Raw genomic sequence first — 18,243 nt, 5'->3', positions numbered from 1 at the left:
TGGACAGGGGGACAGAGGGATGGACAGGGGGACAGTGGGATGGACAGGGGGACAGAGGGGTGGACAGGGGGACAGAGGGGTGGACAGGGGGACAGTGGGGTGGACAGGGGGACAGTGGGGTGGACAGGGGGACAGAGGGGTGGACAGGGGGACAGTGGGGTGGACAGGGGGACAGAGGGGGGGACAGTGGGGTGGACAGGGGGGACAGAGGGATGGACAGGGGGACAAAGGGATGGACAGGGGGACAGAGGGATGGACAGGGGGACAGAGGGATGGACAGGGGGACAGAGGGGTGGACAGGGGGACAGTGGGGTGGACAGGGGGACAGAGGGGGGGACAGAGGGGGGGACAGTGGGACAGTGAGGTGGACAGGGGGACAGAGGGGTGGACAGGGGGACAGAGGGGTGGACAGTGGGGTGGACAGGGGGACAGTGGGGTGGACAGGGGGACAGTGGGGTGGACAGGGGGACAGAGGGGTGGACAGGGGGACAGTGGGATGGACAGGGGGACAGTGGGATGGACAGTGGGGTGGACAGGGGGACAGTGGGGTGGACAGGGGGACAGTGGGGTGGACAGGGGGACAGTGGGGTAGACAGTGGGATGGACAGGGGGACAGAGGGGTGGACAGGGGGACAGTGGGGGGGACAGTGGGGTGGACAGGGGGACAGTGGGGTGGACAGGGGGACAGAGGGGTGGACAGGGCGACAGTGGGGTGGACAGAGGGGGGGACAGGGGGACAGTGGGGTGGACAGGAGGACAGAGGGGTGGACAGGAGGACAGAGGGGTGGACAGGGGGACAGAGGGGTGGACAGAGGGGTGGACAGGGGGACAGAGGGGGGGACAGGGGGGACAGTGGGGTGGACAGGGGGACAGTGGGGTGGACAGGGGGACAGTGGGGTGGACAGGGGGACAGAGGGGTAGACAGGGGGACAGTGGGGTGGACAGGGGGACAGAGGGGTGGACAGGGGGACAGTGGGGTGGACAGGGGGACAGTGGGATGGACAGGGGGACAGAGGGGTGGACAGGGGGACAGTGGGGTGGACAGGGGGACAGTGGGGTGGACAGGGGGACAGAGGGGTGGACAGTGGGGTGGACAGGGGGACAGTGGGGTGGACAGGGGGACAGAGGGGTGGACAGGGGGACAGTGGGGTGGACAGGGGGACAGTGGGATGGACAGGGGGACAGTGGGATGGACAGTGGGGTGGACAGGGGGACAGTGGGGTGGACAGTGGGATGGACAGGGGGACAGAGGGGTGGACAGGGGGACAGAGGGGTGGACAGGGGGACAGTGGGGGTGACAATGGGGTGGACAGGGGGACAGTGGGGTGGACAGGGGGACAGAGGGGTGGACAGGGCGACAGTGGGGTGGACAGAGGGGGGGACAGGGGGACAGAGGGGTGGACAGGAGGACAGAGGGGTGGACAGGAGGACAGAGGGGTGGACAGGGGGACAGAGGGGTGGACAGAGGGGTGGACAGGGGGACAGAGGGGGGGACAGGGGGACAGTGGGGTGGACAGTGGGACAGTGGGGTGGACAGGGGGACAGAGGGGTGGACAGGGGGACAGAGGGGTGGACAAGGGGACAGTGGGGTGGACAAGGGGACAGTGGGGTGGACAGGGGGACAGTGGGGTGGACAGGGGGACAGTGGGGTGGACAGGGGGACAGAGGGGTGGACAGGGGGACAGTGGGGTGAACAGGGGGACAGAGGGGGGGACAGTGGGGTGGACAGGGGGACAGAGGGGTGGACAGGGGGACAGTGGGGTGGACAGGGGGACAGTGGGGTGGACAGGGGGACAGTGGGATGGACAGGGGGACAGAGGGGTGGACAGGGGGACAGTGTGGGGGACAGTGGGGTGGACAGGGGGACAGTGGGGTGGACAGGGGGACAGTGGGGTGGACAGGGGGACAGAGGGACAGTGGGGTGGACAGGAGGACAGAGGGGTGGACAGGGGGACAGAGGGGTGGACAGGGGGACAGAGGGGTGGACAGGGGGACAGAGGGGGGGACAGTGGGGTAGACAGGGGGACAGTGGGACAGTGGGGTGGACAGGGGGACAGAGGGGTGGACAGGGGGACAGAGGGGTGGACAGGGGGACAGTGGGGTGGACAGGGGGACAGTGGGGTGGACAGGGGGACAGAGGGGGGGACAGTGGGGTGGACAGGGGGACAGTGGGGGGGACAGTGGGGTGGACAGGGGGACAGTGGGATGGACAGGGGGACAGTGGGATGGACAGTGGGGGGGACAGTGGGGTGGACAGGGGGACAGTGGGGTGGACAGGGGGACAGAGGGGTGGACAGGGGGATAGTGGGGTGGACAGAGGGGGGGACAGTGGGGTGGACAGGAGGACAGAGGGGTGGACAGGAGGACAGAGGGGTGGACAGGGGGACAGAGGGGTGGACAGGGGGACAGAGGGGTGGACAGGGGGACAGAGGGGTGGACAGGGGGACAGTGGGGTGGACAGGGGGACAGTGGGGTGGACAGGGGGACAGAGGGGTGGACAGGGGGACAGTGGGGTGGACAGGGGGACAGAGGGGTGGACAGAGGGGGGACAGAGGGGGGACAGTGGGGTGGACAGGGGGACAGTGGGGTGGACAGGGGGACAGAGGGGTGGACAGAGGGGGGGACAGGGGGACAGAGGGGGGACAGGGGGACAGAAGGGTGGACAGAGGGGGGGGACAGGGGGACAGAGGGGTGGACAGAGGGACAGAGGGGTGGACAGAGGGGTGGACAGAGGGGTGACAGAGGGGGGACAGGCTGACAGTGGGGTGGACAGGGGGACAGTGGGGTGGACAGGGGGACAGAGGGGTGGGCAGGGGGACAGAGGGGTGGGCAGGGGGACAGTGGGGTGGACAGGGGGACAGTGGGGTGGACAGGGGGACAGAGGGGTGGACAGGGGGACAGTGGGGTCCTCACTTGTTCGTAGGCTGTTGCTTGAAGCCTCCGCTCTCTCTGTCACTCTTCGCGCCTCCTGTCTCCGTGCGGGACTGTGCTGGGAACTACACTTCCCAGCATGCAGCGCGGCACACGGAGCCCTCCATTACTGGTGTGGGGGAGGCGGCTTGAGCGGAGCGGATATGCTTCCTGCCGAAGCCGAGCCGACCTGGCCCCGGCCCGAGCCTGGATTGTCGGGAATCCGGCCCTGGGTGGATTGGGCCGGATAAATGTCCTCGGCGGGCCGCATGTGGCCCGCGGGCCGTAGTTTGAGGACCCCTGCTCTAATCCCTTTAGATACAGTCTATAGAAAAAAATGACCACAGAATGTCACTGAATTCACTTACAGTACCAGCTGCATGGACTTTTTGTGTCTATTGTATAAATTTTTATTCGAGGAAATTGTGGTGTTACTTCCTACTTTTTAATGTAAATTTATTACAGGCTTACTGTGATTATGTATGTTCATTTTCTTTCACTCAGGAGAATGCATGTTACCCCCGAAGCGTGTTGCTGAAACTATGATTGAAGCCATATGTTCTTTAGCCAGAAAACAAAACATATGCCTATTAAATGTTCGCCTGATTGCATTCACCCCATTTATTTACCATATTTTCTGCACTGAACTTCAGAGGCTTTTCTGAGAGATGAATATAAATTAAGTACCATATGTACGGTATGTAAACAAAATGTAATCAGTAATCCTTATCAGTCATTGTCTTATTGTGTTATTCGATTGTGTTATTCATACCTATTTTTACCACTAAAAACAGTGCATCCTAAAGATGCTTCATTTCCGACAATAACAGTCAATTAACACTGCAACGTACCAGCTGCAGTATGAGGTTTCTTGGTTAAGTCTTTAAGTAAACTAGTGGTTGAGGGCCTAAGTGAAAGATTTATTAAAAATGCACACTCTTATATCTGTGAAATATATTTACATTACAATTGTATTTAACCAGTTTTCAATTGGGCATGCTACACACACACCCGAAAAAAACCTAATTGAAGTACCCAGGGTGTTTGCAGTGTGCACTACCATTCTGCTCTGCTGTCAACACAACCTTTTTTAGTGTTTACCGGCAATGTAAATATAATTTTGATAGCTGGGATTTGTGTGAATACAACAGCTATAACAGCAGTTGCTGTAGACAAACTGACCTCCTGACACAGTGTTTAATTAACAGTTTTGTATTTACATTGTTTCATTCATCTGCAGATAAAAAGAATGAGCTTTAATCAGCAGATGATGCAACATGACATCTAAAAAAAAAAATAAATGTTAAAAGTAAAGCCGGTCTTCTATTTGTGCCCTCCATCGAAAAGTGCCCACGCATGCGCAGAACGGAGGGGCACTCCAGCTGAGTTGCCAATCAGCTGGAGTGACATCACCATAATGCATGCGCACATCGTAGGAGGGTTTTTTCGACGAGCGATACCATTTCACAGCCACAATTGAAAGCTATGCAAAGAGCGGTGGGACACCGTAGATGTCAGATTGTGTCTTGCTGTAAATCCGTGGCGAAACAGCGAGGAACCATATGACAAATATGGTGTCCCTCCGCTGTTTGCATAGCATTAAAGAGGAGGTCCACTTAAAAAAAAATATTAAAAGCCAGCAGCTACAAATACTGCAGCTGCTGACTTTTAATAAATGGACACTTACCTGTCCCAGGGTCCAGCGATGTCGGCAGCCGAAGCTGATCAATCGCTCAGCTCTCGGCTGCTGCCGCCGCCATCCTCGGTGAGGAAATCAGGAAGTGAAGCGTTGTGGCTTCACTTCCCGGTTCCCTACTGCGCATGCGCGAGTCGTGCTGCACAATCTGGATGGTCCCTGCTGTCTCTGGGACCCGTGTGTTTCCCAGCAGACAGCGGGGGGGGGGGGGGGAGGGGCGCAGACTCCCGCGGAAGTCTATGCCCGGAAGTGGGTGCGAATACCTATATTATACAGGTATCTGCACCCCCCTCCCCCCTGAAAGGTGCCAAATGTGACACCGGAGGGGGGGAGGGTTCCGAAAAGCGGATGTTCCATTTTTGTGTGGAACTCCGCTTTGAAATGGTATCTCCCATCGAAAAAAAGCTCCTACAATGTGCGCATGCGATATGGGACGTCACTCCAGCCGATCAGCAACTCAGCTGGTGTTCCCTTCCGTTCTGCGCATGCGCGAGCACTTTTCGACAGCGGGCACTTATCGGCAGAACACCGGCCATACATAGATTGCAATTTGTCTGGTTCAGCAGGGACCTGCTGAATTTCAATCCATGTATGAGCAGTGAGGTTGTAGAATCTACTGCTCAACTTCTGTACAACCGCCTCGTTGGATTTTCCCCACCCAATCAGCACTGCAGACTACATATGTATTACTTTGCTGTCTTATGTAATGACAAAGTTATTGCCGAAAAACAGGCCCATAGCAAAAATGAAAAAGATGTGCTGGTTGTTTTTTCTTTTTTTGCTGGAAAGTAGCCATAATCTATATTACATATTACTTTTCTACAAAAAAAATTAAAAAATACAATTGTTCCATCTGTAGTTACATAGTCTCTAGGAAAGCTAAACCATGATAATGCTGCTCCAGTTGAGTGACTGCTTCGTGTTGTGAGAATAGCTCAAGGGTGCTGCACAGCTCGTCTTGCAAAACCAAGTAAAGATGCAAAAGTTTAGAATTTTGCTGCACTCCTCTAAATCTTTATTGAAATATTAAAATAGGATGTCTTTTTCTCTGTTCTGTTTTATGAAGGAACAATAAAAAAACTATTTGATTGAAAAAAAGAAATATTAAAATAGCATCACATGTATGTCAGGAACACAAAAAGCTAATGTGTTTCGTGCTGACTGTAGCACTTACTCAAACCTCCAGGAGGAGTGCAGCAAAATTCTGGACTTTATCTTTACCTTACATTGTCTCTAGTTGCAACTTGCTTGAGTTGGAAATGACCAGTTCAGTAGGCAGGGACAAAAAATTAGCATTCACAGTGTAGGAATACCTAGTGCCTTTAGCATCAGTTTAGTGTTTCAAGTGTGGGGGAACTGCTTCTGGACCTTCTTTTAAGCATTTTTCTGTTGTTGACAGGAGTATCATCTACTTATTGTCATCTTACTATAAGTATCTTTTTTCATATAAAAAAAGTGTATACTACATCCTCCCTGAATAGAGAAAATCAAATAGATCCAAAAAAGTTTGAGGATGGACCCAGATTGGGCTGATTCACAAAAGGTGCAGATATCACATGATCCACCACTGATGTGGATTATTTTTTTATCTTAAAGAAAAGACATATCCCAATTAGCCACCGATAAGTCCCCGGGTTCAGATGGCCTACCACTTGAATTCTGTGCTACCTATGCCAATATTGTGCTCCCACAATTGCAATCATTATACACTAATTTTTGTCACCTCCATTCTACCCTCCACTATGCGTGAAGCCATAATCATTGTTCTCCCAAAACCCAATAAGGCCCCTTTGCTTACAAAATCTTATCGTCCCATATCTTTATTGCAAGTAGACATCAAAATTCTAGCGAAGGTCTTGGCTTCCCAGCTCAACCAAGTTATATTAGCTCTAGTTCATTTGGACCGAACAGGCTTCATGCCCGGTAAGAATACCGCAATCAACATTAGGCAGCTATACATGAACATCCAAGCTTCACACGAGACTATTAGCACTAGATTGGTGGTGAAGCTAGATACCGCCAAGGCATTTGTTTTAGTTGAGTGGGCATATAAATTGACCAACAATGCAGCCTGTTCAGTGCCCATCTGCAGCCTCACCTTTCCCATCATTGCAGCCTCGCCAGTGTTGGATTATTCCTGCTGTCTCCGAAGGAAGAATTACACAGAGCCGTGATCTCCTGTGTACATGGCGCTCCGTCACCCACAGCCACGCCTTCCGGCCCTGCTCATATGATAGACAGAACAGTGGCCCAATGCGGGGCCAGGAGGTGTGGCTATGAGTGACGGAGTGTCAGGTACACAGGAGATTGCGGCTCTATTTAATTCAGTGGCGCTCGCTCCTCTTCCCTCAGAGACAGCAGGGATCGGTGTATAACACGCACCCACAATTTTCCCCTGATTTTAAGGGGGACAAAAGTGCGTGTTATACGCCAATAAATACGATATTTTATTACCTAAACTGTTGTATGTCCTTTGGCACTGCCCTGTCTATTTACCCCTAAAATTTTTTAAGACCATGGACTCTTTTAAACACTTTAGTCTGGGGCAATGGTAGGCATAAATAACCATAGTTGATTTTGAAAAACCCAACCACTTGTATGGTGGGCGCAGCGCTACCTGACTTTAATCTATATTATCTTTCTGCCCAGCCATCCCATTTATATCATTTATGAAAACTGACCTTGAGAGGTACTGAACATTAGTCTGTGAGCATCCATCTCATCTAACCCATACAATCTATTTTTCCGGGGGCTAGAGGTGTCAATCATCAGTATGTTCATGATAATATTTTATTTCACCACCAACGCATTTGGGAGATAGTTTTGTCCAGACTTGGCAACCCTCCCTCTCACAGTCACACTCCATTATGGTATGCTGTCAAACAAGAATTACTTTACTGGGCTTGGTCCTTTGAGCTTCCTATAGAATCATCTACTTATATCAGATGTTTACAGTTTCAGGACTTAAAATGTTTTCTGAACTGCAAGCCGAGTTCACCTTTCCTAACACAATGTTGTTCCGCTCTATATAGCTTTGGCATGCTCTGCGAGCTCAGTTCCCAGATGCAACTCCCTCTTACACTCGTTTGCCTTTGACGGAGCTACTGCTAGGCACTGACCCAGCAAAACTGATTTCGACATTGTATAATATTGTACTGACTCCTTCTCCAACTAAGCTAGCCTACCGAATTAAAACGAAGTGGGACTCAGACTTGCGTGCCATTGAAGAGGCAGATTGGGAGGAAATGTCAGATAATTTCAAGCTAGTTTCCCCCCAAAGTTTCTGATCATTTAACTCAGGTGTTGGGCAGCACAGTGGTGTAGTGGATAGCACTCTCACTTAGCAGTAACTCCTGCCCGGAGTTTGCATGTTCTCCCTGTGCCTGCGTGGGTTTCCTCCGGGTACTCCGGTTTCCTCCCATACTCCAAAGACATGCTTGTAGATTAATTGGCTTCTGTCTAAATTGGCCCTAGTATATGAATGTGAATTAGGGACCTTAGATTGTAAGCTCCTTGAGGGTAGGGACTGATGTGAATGTATAATGTATATGTAAAGCGCTGTGTAAATTGACGGCGCTATATAAGTACCTTAATAATAATAATATTACACATGGCTTACTTGACTCCAGTTCATGTTTGCTACTATAAACCCTCTCATAGTCCCATTGTTCTCTTTGTTTGCAACATGTGGGCACTTTTTTCACCTTACAGTATTTGGTCTTGTCCGATTGTACAAACCTACTGAATTCAAATTGTCCGGTTCCTGCATGACCACATGGGCTCCTCCTTGTCATTTGACCCCAAACCCATGGTATATTTCCTGACTCTGGTTTTGACAATTTATTGAATATATTTTTGCATGAAACACTTTTTATTGCTCGCAAAGTGCTAGCACGAAACTGGATGCAGGCCACCTCTCCAATGTTTGAAACATGGGTACGTGAGGTAAACTCTACGCTCATGCTCCCTTAACAAAATTACACAAATTTACACACATAGAGACTGCCCAGCTAAATACAATAGTGTGGGATATATGGTTGTCACAACATGCTACATGTATTTTGCCAATTGAATATGATTGACCTTTGTCTTTGTGTACAAGTCCTCCTCCTTCAATGTCCAAATGTTGATATGTGTCTGCTGTAATGGTATGATATAATTTTCTGTTCTTGACTGGCTCTTAGGGCCACACAAATGTCTAGTTTTACATTATTAAGTAATGTTGCATTTACTCCTGCTTTACATCTTAATAAAACAGTTTTTTGAGTGTGAAAAAGAAAAGACATAAATGTAACCAGCCAAAAGTTTCAAACCTGACACACAAGGCACACAGCCTAATTGTAGGGTTTTTCACATGAAAATAAATTAAACAGGCATGTAAGGTAAGTACATTTTTATATATAGATTCAGAAATGGCTGCTGTCTCTGTCAGTACTTTAGCATTAAAACATCCAGGAGTGTTAGATGCCTGTGTCCTCCACTGCACGCTTCAAGCATGGAACCATACTGTGTGGTGGGGGATACAGGCATCTAAAATTCCTGGGTGCTTTTTGGAATGCCAAAGACACTGATAGGTTTTTGGAAGGTAAAAAGTCACAAGCTGCTGGACAGGTAATTATATTACATCTTCACTTACATGGAACTTCAATCTGGATATTTGTTTTAGGATAATAGGGTTGCATTTTTGTAATTTAATAAAATATGATTGTTTCTCCTTTTCCTTTCAGATCAAATGATACCTAAAGCATGGATTTCTTTTGCTAGAAAACTCCAAAGTTGATGAAGAATATGTATGGACTGTCGGTTTCAGAAATGCCATTGAGGAACACAAATCATGTGTGTCATTCTGCAATATTATGCTGTATGCAACATCAGTGGTTAAAAATGGTTTCAACAACGTAAAAATCAATGAAATTATCCACAGCACCATCTGCTATGAGAATATAACATCTTTAGATCCACTGGAACTTTGTTGTTGTGTTGGGGCTGTGATAGCTTATATGAAAAGATATGTCAAAATTATTAAAGTATAACTAAACCCCAAAACAAAAATGTAATATATTTTAGCTTGCCAGCCCTTAGATGTGGTGGTTGTTTTTAGTTTTCACTTTTCAGGTTACAAACATTTTTAACAGGTACTGAAAATACTTGTGCATCTGTTGTAAACTACTTATTCTTCCACCACCCCCAAGTAATGGAGGTGAAGAGAGGTAGATGTGTTTGTAGCTTAAAGGGGTTGTAAAGTCAGAAGTTTTTTTATCTTAATGCAGTCTATGCATCAAGATAAAAAGCCTTCTGTGTGCATCAGCCCCCCTCATACTTACCACAGCCCCATCTCTGTCCAGCGATGTCCACAAGTGTCTTGGCCATCCGAGACTCTCCCTCCTGAATAGCTGAGACACAGCTGCGGTGACATTGGCTTCCGCTGCTTTCACTCAAAGTCAGTCAGCCAATCAGGAGAGAGAGGGGGCACTGCCCCATGTCTGAATGGACACAGGGAGCTGTGACTCGGCTTGGGTGCCCCCATAGCAAGTTGCTTGCTGTGGGGGCACTCGACAGGATGGAGGGGTCAGGAGCAGAGAAGAGGAGGATCCGGGCTGCTTTGTACAAATCCACTGCACAGGGCAGGTAAGTATAACGTGTTTGTAAAGTCTTGTTTTTTTCTATAAAAATAACAATCACTTTAAGTCATTAGAGCAGCCTATGTTGACAACACTGCTCCACCATAGATACTGGAGGAGTTAACGTAGCCATCCAAGGACAGGAAGTGTTATTCACAGTAAAAAATCTACTAATACTTGGGGCATGGCATCATTACAACACAATATTTTCATATATGCAAACCTAATCCAGAGAAACGAAAATCCATCAAAACGAATCCAATTGTAGTACAATGTAACAAAGCAACATTTAAAATCAACTTTTCTGTTGAACCAGCATTTGGAATATCGTTTATTGAATATCACTGGATCTGCAGGGACTGTATTAATATTTCTATATTTGTAAACCCTATCCACGAGCCTTGTCAGCAACCAAGTGAGGACCTACTTTCAGTGCTTACAGTATAGTGCTGGGAAAAATACAGGTGGTGTTCTGTGCAGAAAAAAAACATCAAGACCTCCAAATGCTTGACCCTATATATCATTCACCTCATAGATTTCCAGGGCATATACATATACAGCTGGAATGGTACCAATAGGATGTTCTTGCCCAAGAGAGGGCAGGGGCTGAGACTGGTGGCTATTCAAATAATGTATGACTATGCATGTGCCTGTGCAAACACCAACAGTGCTAGTCCTCAACAAGCATAGTACAAAGGCACTACAGCCAGGACAGTCTTGTCCTACCCCATACTTGAAAGCAAGCATCACATCTAGCACTGATCAGAGGTTAGCAGCCTAAACAGAAGAGCCAGCTTGTAACCTGAAAGCAATAACAGGAATCCCACAGGACTGGACTGCAGCACAAGCCATGAAGACAGGTTAATCCAAACACATGGATTTAGATGGCTCAGCTGTAAAACACCAAGGCTAGCACACCCTGATGCACGTGGTCTTGGAATTCTCAGTATTATCAAGTGAAAATAAAAGGGAAAAATCCTAAAAAAGAGAAAACAAATGTAGCCATCAAAACTACAAACTAGTATACTATTTTGTTTGGGTTTAGTTATGCTATAAATGACCACTGGATGTAAAGACAGAATCAAAGTAATAAAATCCACTTGTGGAGCACTCTGATGAACACTTTAGAGGGGGAGAGGGAGCGTAAATGACTCATGGACCATCTATACTACTGTGAATCAAACACTTTTTTTCCTTTCTTACTTTTGCATAGGTTTTTTTTGTTTTTATTTTAACTTTGCTTTCGTTTTTGCTTATTATTTGTCAATTGTTAATTGGTTTATATTTTGGTATTATTAGGTAGATCACATAGATAGATAAACAGATATGCATATAAATAATTGATCTAACCACGTGATAAGTCACTTCTACACCTACTACTCTGTCACACATAAATGTTTAATGGCTTGTTCACATCACTGAATTGCATAGGTAAATGCTGGTTATGCCATGCCTGAACATACGTTGTATTAAGGCAGCCCATTTATTTGCACAAATCCTTAAAATCCACAGAAAAAAGTGCATGTAGCATTTTTGGCAGCACACTGCACCACAATGCATGTTAATTCAAGGTTGTCTTTTTTACTATGTATGCCAAGGAAATAAAAGGGCTAAAAGGTGGGTTACAAATCACTCTAAATCTCTAAACTCTTCAAAGTAGCACAAAGAATGAATGTTGGTACACTGCCACAGAAGTCTGTATAAAGAATCAATACATAGTCTTGGTTTGCAAGCCTCAGAAGTGACCATCTCTGTTATATAAGTTCAAATTTAATAAACTATTTATATGGGGATTTTGATTGTGTTCTTTTTGGGTGATATGCGCTGCCATTTTTTTAAAATACAGTATATACAGAAAGGAGCGCTAAATGAAATTCAGATAAAAGGAGTCCAAAATATTTTAATTGCTGATTTTAAAAAATCATATAAAAACATCCAACACATTTCGGGAGCAACACCACTCCCCCTTTATCAGAGTTCCACACAGGTTAAAATTTGGATGGACTCATAGAATACAGTGACTTCATAGATCTACTGTACAGTAGAGCCAGCATTGAACTTTCCTTTTGGAGGAACAACTTGACAGTGGTTACAAACCTGATCTAGTTCGTAATGATCCAAAATTAGATTTCAAATTGCAGCAATAGGAAATCGGATTGCAGGATGTTAATGTGATGCTTCCTGGTAAATCCTAGATTACATTAAAAGTGACCCCTGCTGGGGTACCCCGGTGGGCTTACCTGATCCGGGATGGTCCAGAAGAAAAGGGTAGGGGGGGAGGAGAGATGGGGGGTGGGGGCTGTAGAAGGGGTGAAGGGGGATCTGGGCACTACTTACTGGTTTTGGTACTGGTACTGCGGCTGTGTCTGAGAGGGTCTAAAGATGGACGCAGGGCAGGGCCAGAGCCGTGGATATCCTGACCTCCGGTGTCAACCTGTGCCCCTGCAGTGAGGTCCAGTAGTGAGGAGAGGGTGTTCCAGGCGTAGGGGGCACGGGGCCCGCTGAAACAAGGTGTGGGAGGGATAAGAGGTGGCTGGCTGGCCGGAGCTAGGCCGCAGCCGCGGTCTGTGCCCCGTGTCTAGCGGTGGATGTGGATGTAAAAATTTTGGCTAAGGTCCTGGCTAACCGTCTAAATAAGGTGATTGCTGAGTTAGTGGGTAGCCACCAAGGCGGCTTTATACCAGGCCGATCGACCAGGATGAACATCCGTAGACTGTTCCACAACCTGATGTATCCGCATGACTGTCCACCCACCCGAGTTGTTGTAGCCCTAGACACCTGTAAGGCCTTTGACAGTGTGGAATGGACATATCTGTTTCGGGTCTTACAGCTATATGGCCTTGGCCCTAGGCTGAAGCCTGGATCCTGCTCCTCTATGCTATGCCACTCGCCCGTATTCGTATTAACTCGCAGATTACTGAAACCTTCCGGATCACCAGGGGCATCAGACAGGGCTGCCCTTTATCGCCCCTCCTATTCGCATTGGCTATGGAGCTCCTGGCTGTCAGGATCCGTAACTCCTCAATAATTCGCGGTCTACCCATCAATGGTATGGAGGAACGAATTTCTCTCTATGCGGACGATACGCTAGTTTACCTAGGAGACTCCCAGGATTCACTCACTAATCTGTAACCACTTATGGGACAAGTCCATTATTTTTCCCCTAGACCAAACCCTCACTTCAGACTCACTCGGATTCTAGACTACAAATAATCACCTCCTTTAGGTACCTAGGAGTTGTGGTACAAATGCCACTGTCCCTCTATATAACTAATAACTTAGGCCCACTACTGCTTCAATTACAGACCAAAACCAAACAATGGAGGGACTTGCCTTTGGACTTGAGGAGGGGAGCGGCAACCCCAACTAAGGGACTATGGTTAAAACTGGTTAATGAAGCTCTTCTGCTTTATAAACTCACTTTTGACATCCGTAAAAGACGAAAAGCCAAATTTCATAAAATCTGGGGCAGGTGGCTGGCTAGCCCCCTGACCCTCTCCCCTATACTGCCATGATCAGAGTAAGCCTGAGGCAGCTTGCCCTGTAACATGATTACACTCTTTTACAATTTTACTGACTATGGTCAAAATGCCTGTCTATGGAGTTCGACACTGTGAAGGATCTAACTTGTTTTCTAGCATAATGCTTAATGGATGTATTAACAATTATTGTTCTGGACTGACACAGGAGCATTCTGTATCTTGGTTCTTCATGTTGGACCTTACTAGGTCCTTTTTGTTTTGTCTTTGTATGTCTGTAAGTTAAGAAACTGCAATAAACATATCTTTAAAAAAAAAAAATCGAAAATGCCTGAGGATCCCTTCAGGACACAAATCTCTCCAGTTTGTTATTGAATATGTTTACCAAGAGATCCACATCTGGGATCCCGCAAAGCAGACATATTTCTCCATCCACCTCTAGGTGAAGGGCTTATTTTCCCAGACTACTGACAGCTGAGAAAGTCTGCCTGACAATTCTTTCACAAATATGCACGGCGGAGAGGCCTGGAAAATTGGGTTCTTCTACCCATGACAAGATCAGGTCCAATTTTTGCCACTCTTTGATGTTTAATGTATGCCACAGCTGTGGCATTGTCCAGCTGCACCCTGACAGGGAGACCCCAAAGATGGTAAAGGTCAGTGTAGGAGAGCCAGCCAGAATCACCTGAAGTTCCAGGTATCGATTGTCAACTTTCCCTCCTCAGATGACCATGTTTCCTGAACTAAGAAGTTCTCTAGAACACCACCCCAGCCTGACAAACTGGCATCTGTCCTCAAGACCTTTCAATTCATCTGAAAGAAGGATTTTCTGGTATCTAGAATCCAACTTTCCAGGGATGACCTGGTCTTGGAAGTCAGATTCATTGGCAGATTCAAGGACTCTTGTTGCTTGTTTCACTGATAGGCGGCACTGATAGGAACTGATGGGCACTGAAAGGCAGCACTGATTGGCCTCACTGATGGGTACAGACTGGTGTAACTGATGGACACAGACTGATGTCACTAATGGGCACAGAGGGGCATCACTAATGAGCACTGCTGGGGCTGCATTGTAATCAGGGCACTGATGATCAGTGCCCTGATTATCTTTACACATCTTCCCTGTGAGGAGATGCCGCTGATCAGCTCTCCTCACCTAAAAATCTGTCAGTGTGAGGTGAGGAAAGCCGATAAATGTCACTTCCTTGTTTACATATTATCAGCTGGGATTGGAGCCGATTACATAAGCAAAGAGCCGCGGCAATGTCCCAGGGCGCGTGATTGCGGCTTTACTGGGTGATGTCATGTGATGTCGTCCAAGAACGAGAGCCTCGCCTCTCTGCCGTCATTTGACGGTAGGCGGGTGGCAAGTAGTTAAAATGTACAGGTCCCAGTAAAAATGTATTTTCACTTCACCGTTGTAGATATTTTGCAACTGTTTATAAATGTTTATATTTTCAAGCATGCAAGTTGATATTTCAAAAGAGTTAAGACAAACTCAACTTTGATATGGGAACGAGAGACACCTATTAGCTAAAGTATGTAGGCATAGGAAACATCCCCTGCCACACCCTTTAAAGGAGAATTATATTAGTTAAAGCCACATACTATTTTTTACCACTACTATTCCTTTATTCTGGCTTTTGAAATTTACAAATGCAGACATTTTTAGAATTTGGATGAAAAGTTCAGCACTGTGAAACACTATTTAAAGATAAATAGTACATTTTATATACAGCTATATAGATCAGACAAAAATGAGGGACAAATGAGGAGGAAAGAGGGACAGAGGGACATTGTTCCAAATCAGGGACAGTCCCTGGAACAGTTGTGAGCTATGGCTAAGATTGCTAAAGTGTAATATATTTGACGATCTGTTTATTACATATTCATTTTTAGTTTTGGTTGGAAGAGAATCAGGACTTCACAATTTCTTGCCCATGCTATATCTATAAACAACACAGAAGGCTGACTGGTTTCAGCTGCCTCACTTCCTTTATATTCTCAACACAGAGCTTTCACTTTCATTCTTATTAGGGACGCTCCTTCACAAACAGCATATAACGCTGTCTGTGGCAAGGAGAAACATGGGTGACCATCCATTTTCCATAATAGTTAAATACAGCAAAGCACTGAACCAACGACAAGAAAAAGAGCAGAAACGCTATTTTACTATGAAAAGGAAATCTGGTGGAGGAGATTGTAACATAACCCAGCTGAACCCCACCCAGTACAGAGTGAGCTACAAGACAAGGGAAGGTAAGTCTAAGTACTTATAAAATTCTTTCATCATAAGTTAAATAAAACCAATACAGCCTTAAGGTTTAATAGCGAGAGATTTCACCACTTGTTGTATAGCGTCAAGTATGTACAGGACTGCTGTTAGAAATCATGGTCCCTGTACAGCCTCCCTGACAGGGCCCAATCCCACCCTCCACTCTGGGGTGCAGCGAAACAGCTGCACTGACTTTACCCCCTACGTCCGGAAAATGAAAAAAAAAAAGTCCCACTTCCTGGGCCTCTCTGTTAAACTAATGGGTCCTAGGGAAATGTAATTTAACCCCTGGTAAACAAGTAGGAGTGAGAGTGTGGTCTAGTAAAATAAATTTCTTAATTTGGGAAAAAATGAACAATAAAGTTGCCCTGGGCCCTCCTGTTTAGCTGATGAGGTCTGGGCCCAGTACAACAGGACACATAGTATGTATAAACAAATTAACTTTATTATTCAAATTCAGTTAATGTCAGCAAGGAGTTAACGTTTGAAATATAATTAAACACAATTTTTTATTTTTTTTGTGTTGGATACAGTGGATAGGGAGGAGAACACCTGTTTACTGCTATGCTTACTGCTGTTTACTGCTATGATTCAAAGTGAAATTAAAGTTAGTGTAGAATGGATAGAATTTTGTATCATTTCAGGCTTTTTGTTGTCATTGTCATTTGTTTTCCATCAGTGAGAAGTCAGTATCTTCCCAAAATGTGTTTTTGAGCTGTGAAGTTGTCACATAAGCCAGCCCACCCTTTCCCGTTAGAAGATAACCCCTTTATTCCTATTCTGGTGACAACCATGATGTTTTGCATTCTATCTCAATTTTTCTGGTGATGACTGTGGCCATTGGTCAATCACAATTGTAAAACAGTTCTAATGAGGACACAAACAACAATAAACAACAGAAAGTCAAGGGAAATCTCTACAAACCTAGGGGAATGCCCTAATCCAGATCCAACCTAAACCTTACCCATAAGAGTATTTACTTTTGTTTTATTTCCTGGTGGGAACTCAAAAGCTTTAGATTTGCCATCACTTTCTATCCCGCTAATAACCAAGAAAAGTAGAGAGGGTTATTCTACCTAATAGTGGCTATTCACAATTTGGTAAATTATTGATTTCTTTTCTAAATGATCTATTCCAATTTAAATAATCCATCTATAGTCAACAGCATATGTTAGTGATGGCAAACCTTGGCAGCCCAGATGTTTTGGAACTACATTTCCCATAATGCTCACATACACTACAGAGTGCATGAGCGTCATGGGTAAGGATGGGCCGAACACCCCCCCGTTCGGTTCGCACCAGAACATGCGAACAGGCAAAAAATTTGTTAGAACACGCGAATACCGGTAAAGTCTATGGGACCTGGGTCCTGCCCCAGGGGACATGTATCAATGCAAAAAAAAGTTTTAAAAACGGACGTTTTTTCGGGAGCAGTGATTTTAATAATGCTTAAAGTGAAACAATAAAAGTGTAATATTCCTTTAAATTTCATACCTGGGCGGTGTCTATAGTATGCCTGTAAAGTGGCGCATATTTCCCGTGTTTAGAACAGTCTGACAAAATGACATTTCTAAAGGAAAAAAAGTCATTTAAAACTACTCGCGGCTATAATGAATTGTCTGTCTGGCAATACACATAAATGTTCATTGATAAAAACGGCATAGGATTACCCCACAGGGGAACCGCGAACCAAAAAAAAAAAATGCGTGGGGGTCCCCCTAAATTCCATACCAGGCCCTTCAGGTCTGGTATGGATATTAAGGAGAACCCCGTGCCAAAATTTAAAAAAAAAAATGGTGTGGGGGTCCCCCTCAAAATCCATACCAGACCCTTCAGGTCTGGTATGGATTTTAAGTGGAACCCCACGCCAAAATTTAAACAAAAAAATGGTGTGGGGGTCCCCCCAAAAATCCATACCAGACCCTTATCCGAGTATGCAACCTGGCAGGCCACAGGAAAAGGGGGGGACGAGAGAGCGCGCCCCCTCCTGAACCATACCAGGCCACATGCCCTCAACATTGGGAGGGTGCTGTGGGGTAGCCCCCCCAAAGCACCTTGTCCCATGTTGATGGGGAGAAGGGCCTCATGCCCACAACCCTTGCCTGGTGGTTGTGGGGGTCTGTGGGCGGGGGGCTTATTGGAATCTGGAACCCCCCTTTAACAAGGGGACCCCCAGATCCCGCCCCCCCATTTGAAATGGTAACGGGTACATTGTACCCGTACCATTTCACAAAACAAGTGTGAAAATGGTAAAAAAAAAAC

At 46.6% G+C, this 18,243-nt stretch overlaps 2 protein-coding genes across 6 annotated transcripts in view; both read left to right on the top strand.

The window, feature by feature from the left end:
• LOC141105934 (protein mono-ADP-ribosyltransferase PARP14-like) overlaps nucleotides 1-12,020 on the top strand; it is a 91,933-nt gene extending 79,913 nt beyond the window's left edge. For all 4 annotated transcript variants that reach the window (XM_073596168.1, XM_073596176.1, XM_073596184.1 and 1 more), the window contains 2 exons: nucleotides 3,415-3,607; nucleotides 9,334-12,020. In XM_073596168.1, the coding sequence (XP_073452269.1) occupies nucleotides 3,415-3,575 (161 nt within the window). In that variant the 3' untranslated portion in view covers nucleotides 3,576-3,607; nucleotides 9,334-12,020. The remainder of the gene's footprint in view (nucleotides 1-3,414; nucleotides 3,608-9,333) is intronic.
• Nucleotides 12,021-15,712: 3,692 nt separating this feature from the next.
• Nucleotides 15,713-18,243, top strand: part of LOC141105922 (protein mono-ADP-ribosyltransferase PARP14-like) — a 166,832-nt gene continuing 164,301 nt past the window's right edge. The window contains exon 1 of one of the 2 annotated variants that reach the window (XM_073596138.1): nucleotides 15,713-15,965. In XM_073596138.1, the coding sequence (XP_073452239.1) occupies nucleotides 15,794-15,965 (172 nt within the window). In that variant the 5' untranslated portion in view covers nucleotides 15,713-15,793. The remainder of the gene's footprint in view (nucleotides 15,966-18,243) is intronic. The other variant, XM_073596146.1, reaches the window with a different exon arrangement.

The sequence above is a fragment of the Aquarana catesbeiana genome, linkage group LG01, assembly GCF_042186555.1.
Source record: "Aquarana catesbeiana isolate 2022-GZ linkage group LG01, ASM4218655v1, whole genome shotgun sequence".
NCBI lineage: Eukaryota > Metazoa > Chordata > Amphibia > Anura > Ranidae > Aquarana > Aquarana catesbeiana.
This window is presented reverse-complemented; position numbering and strand designations above follow the sequence as displayed.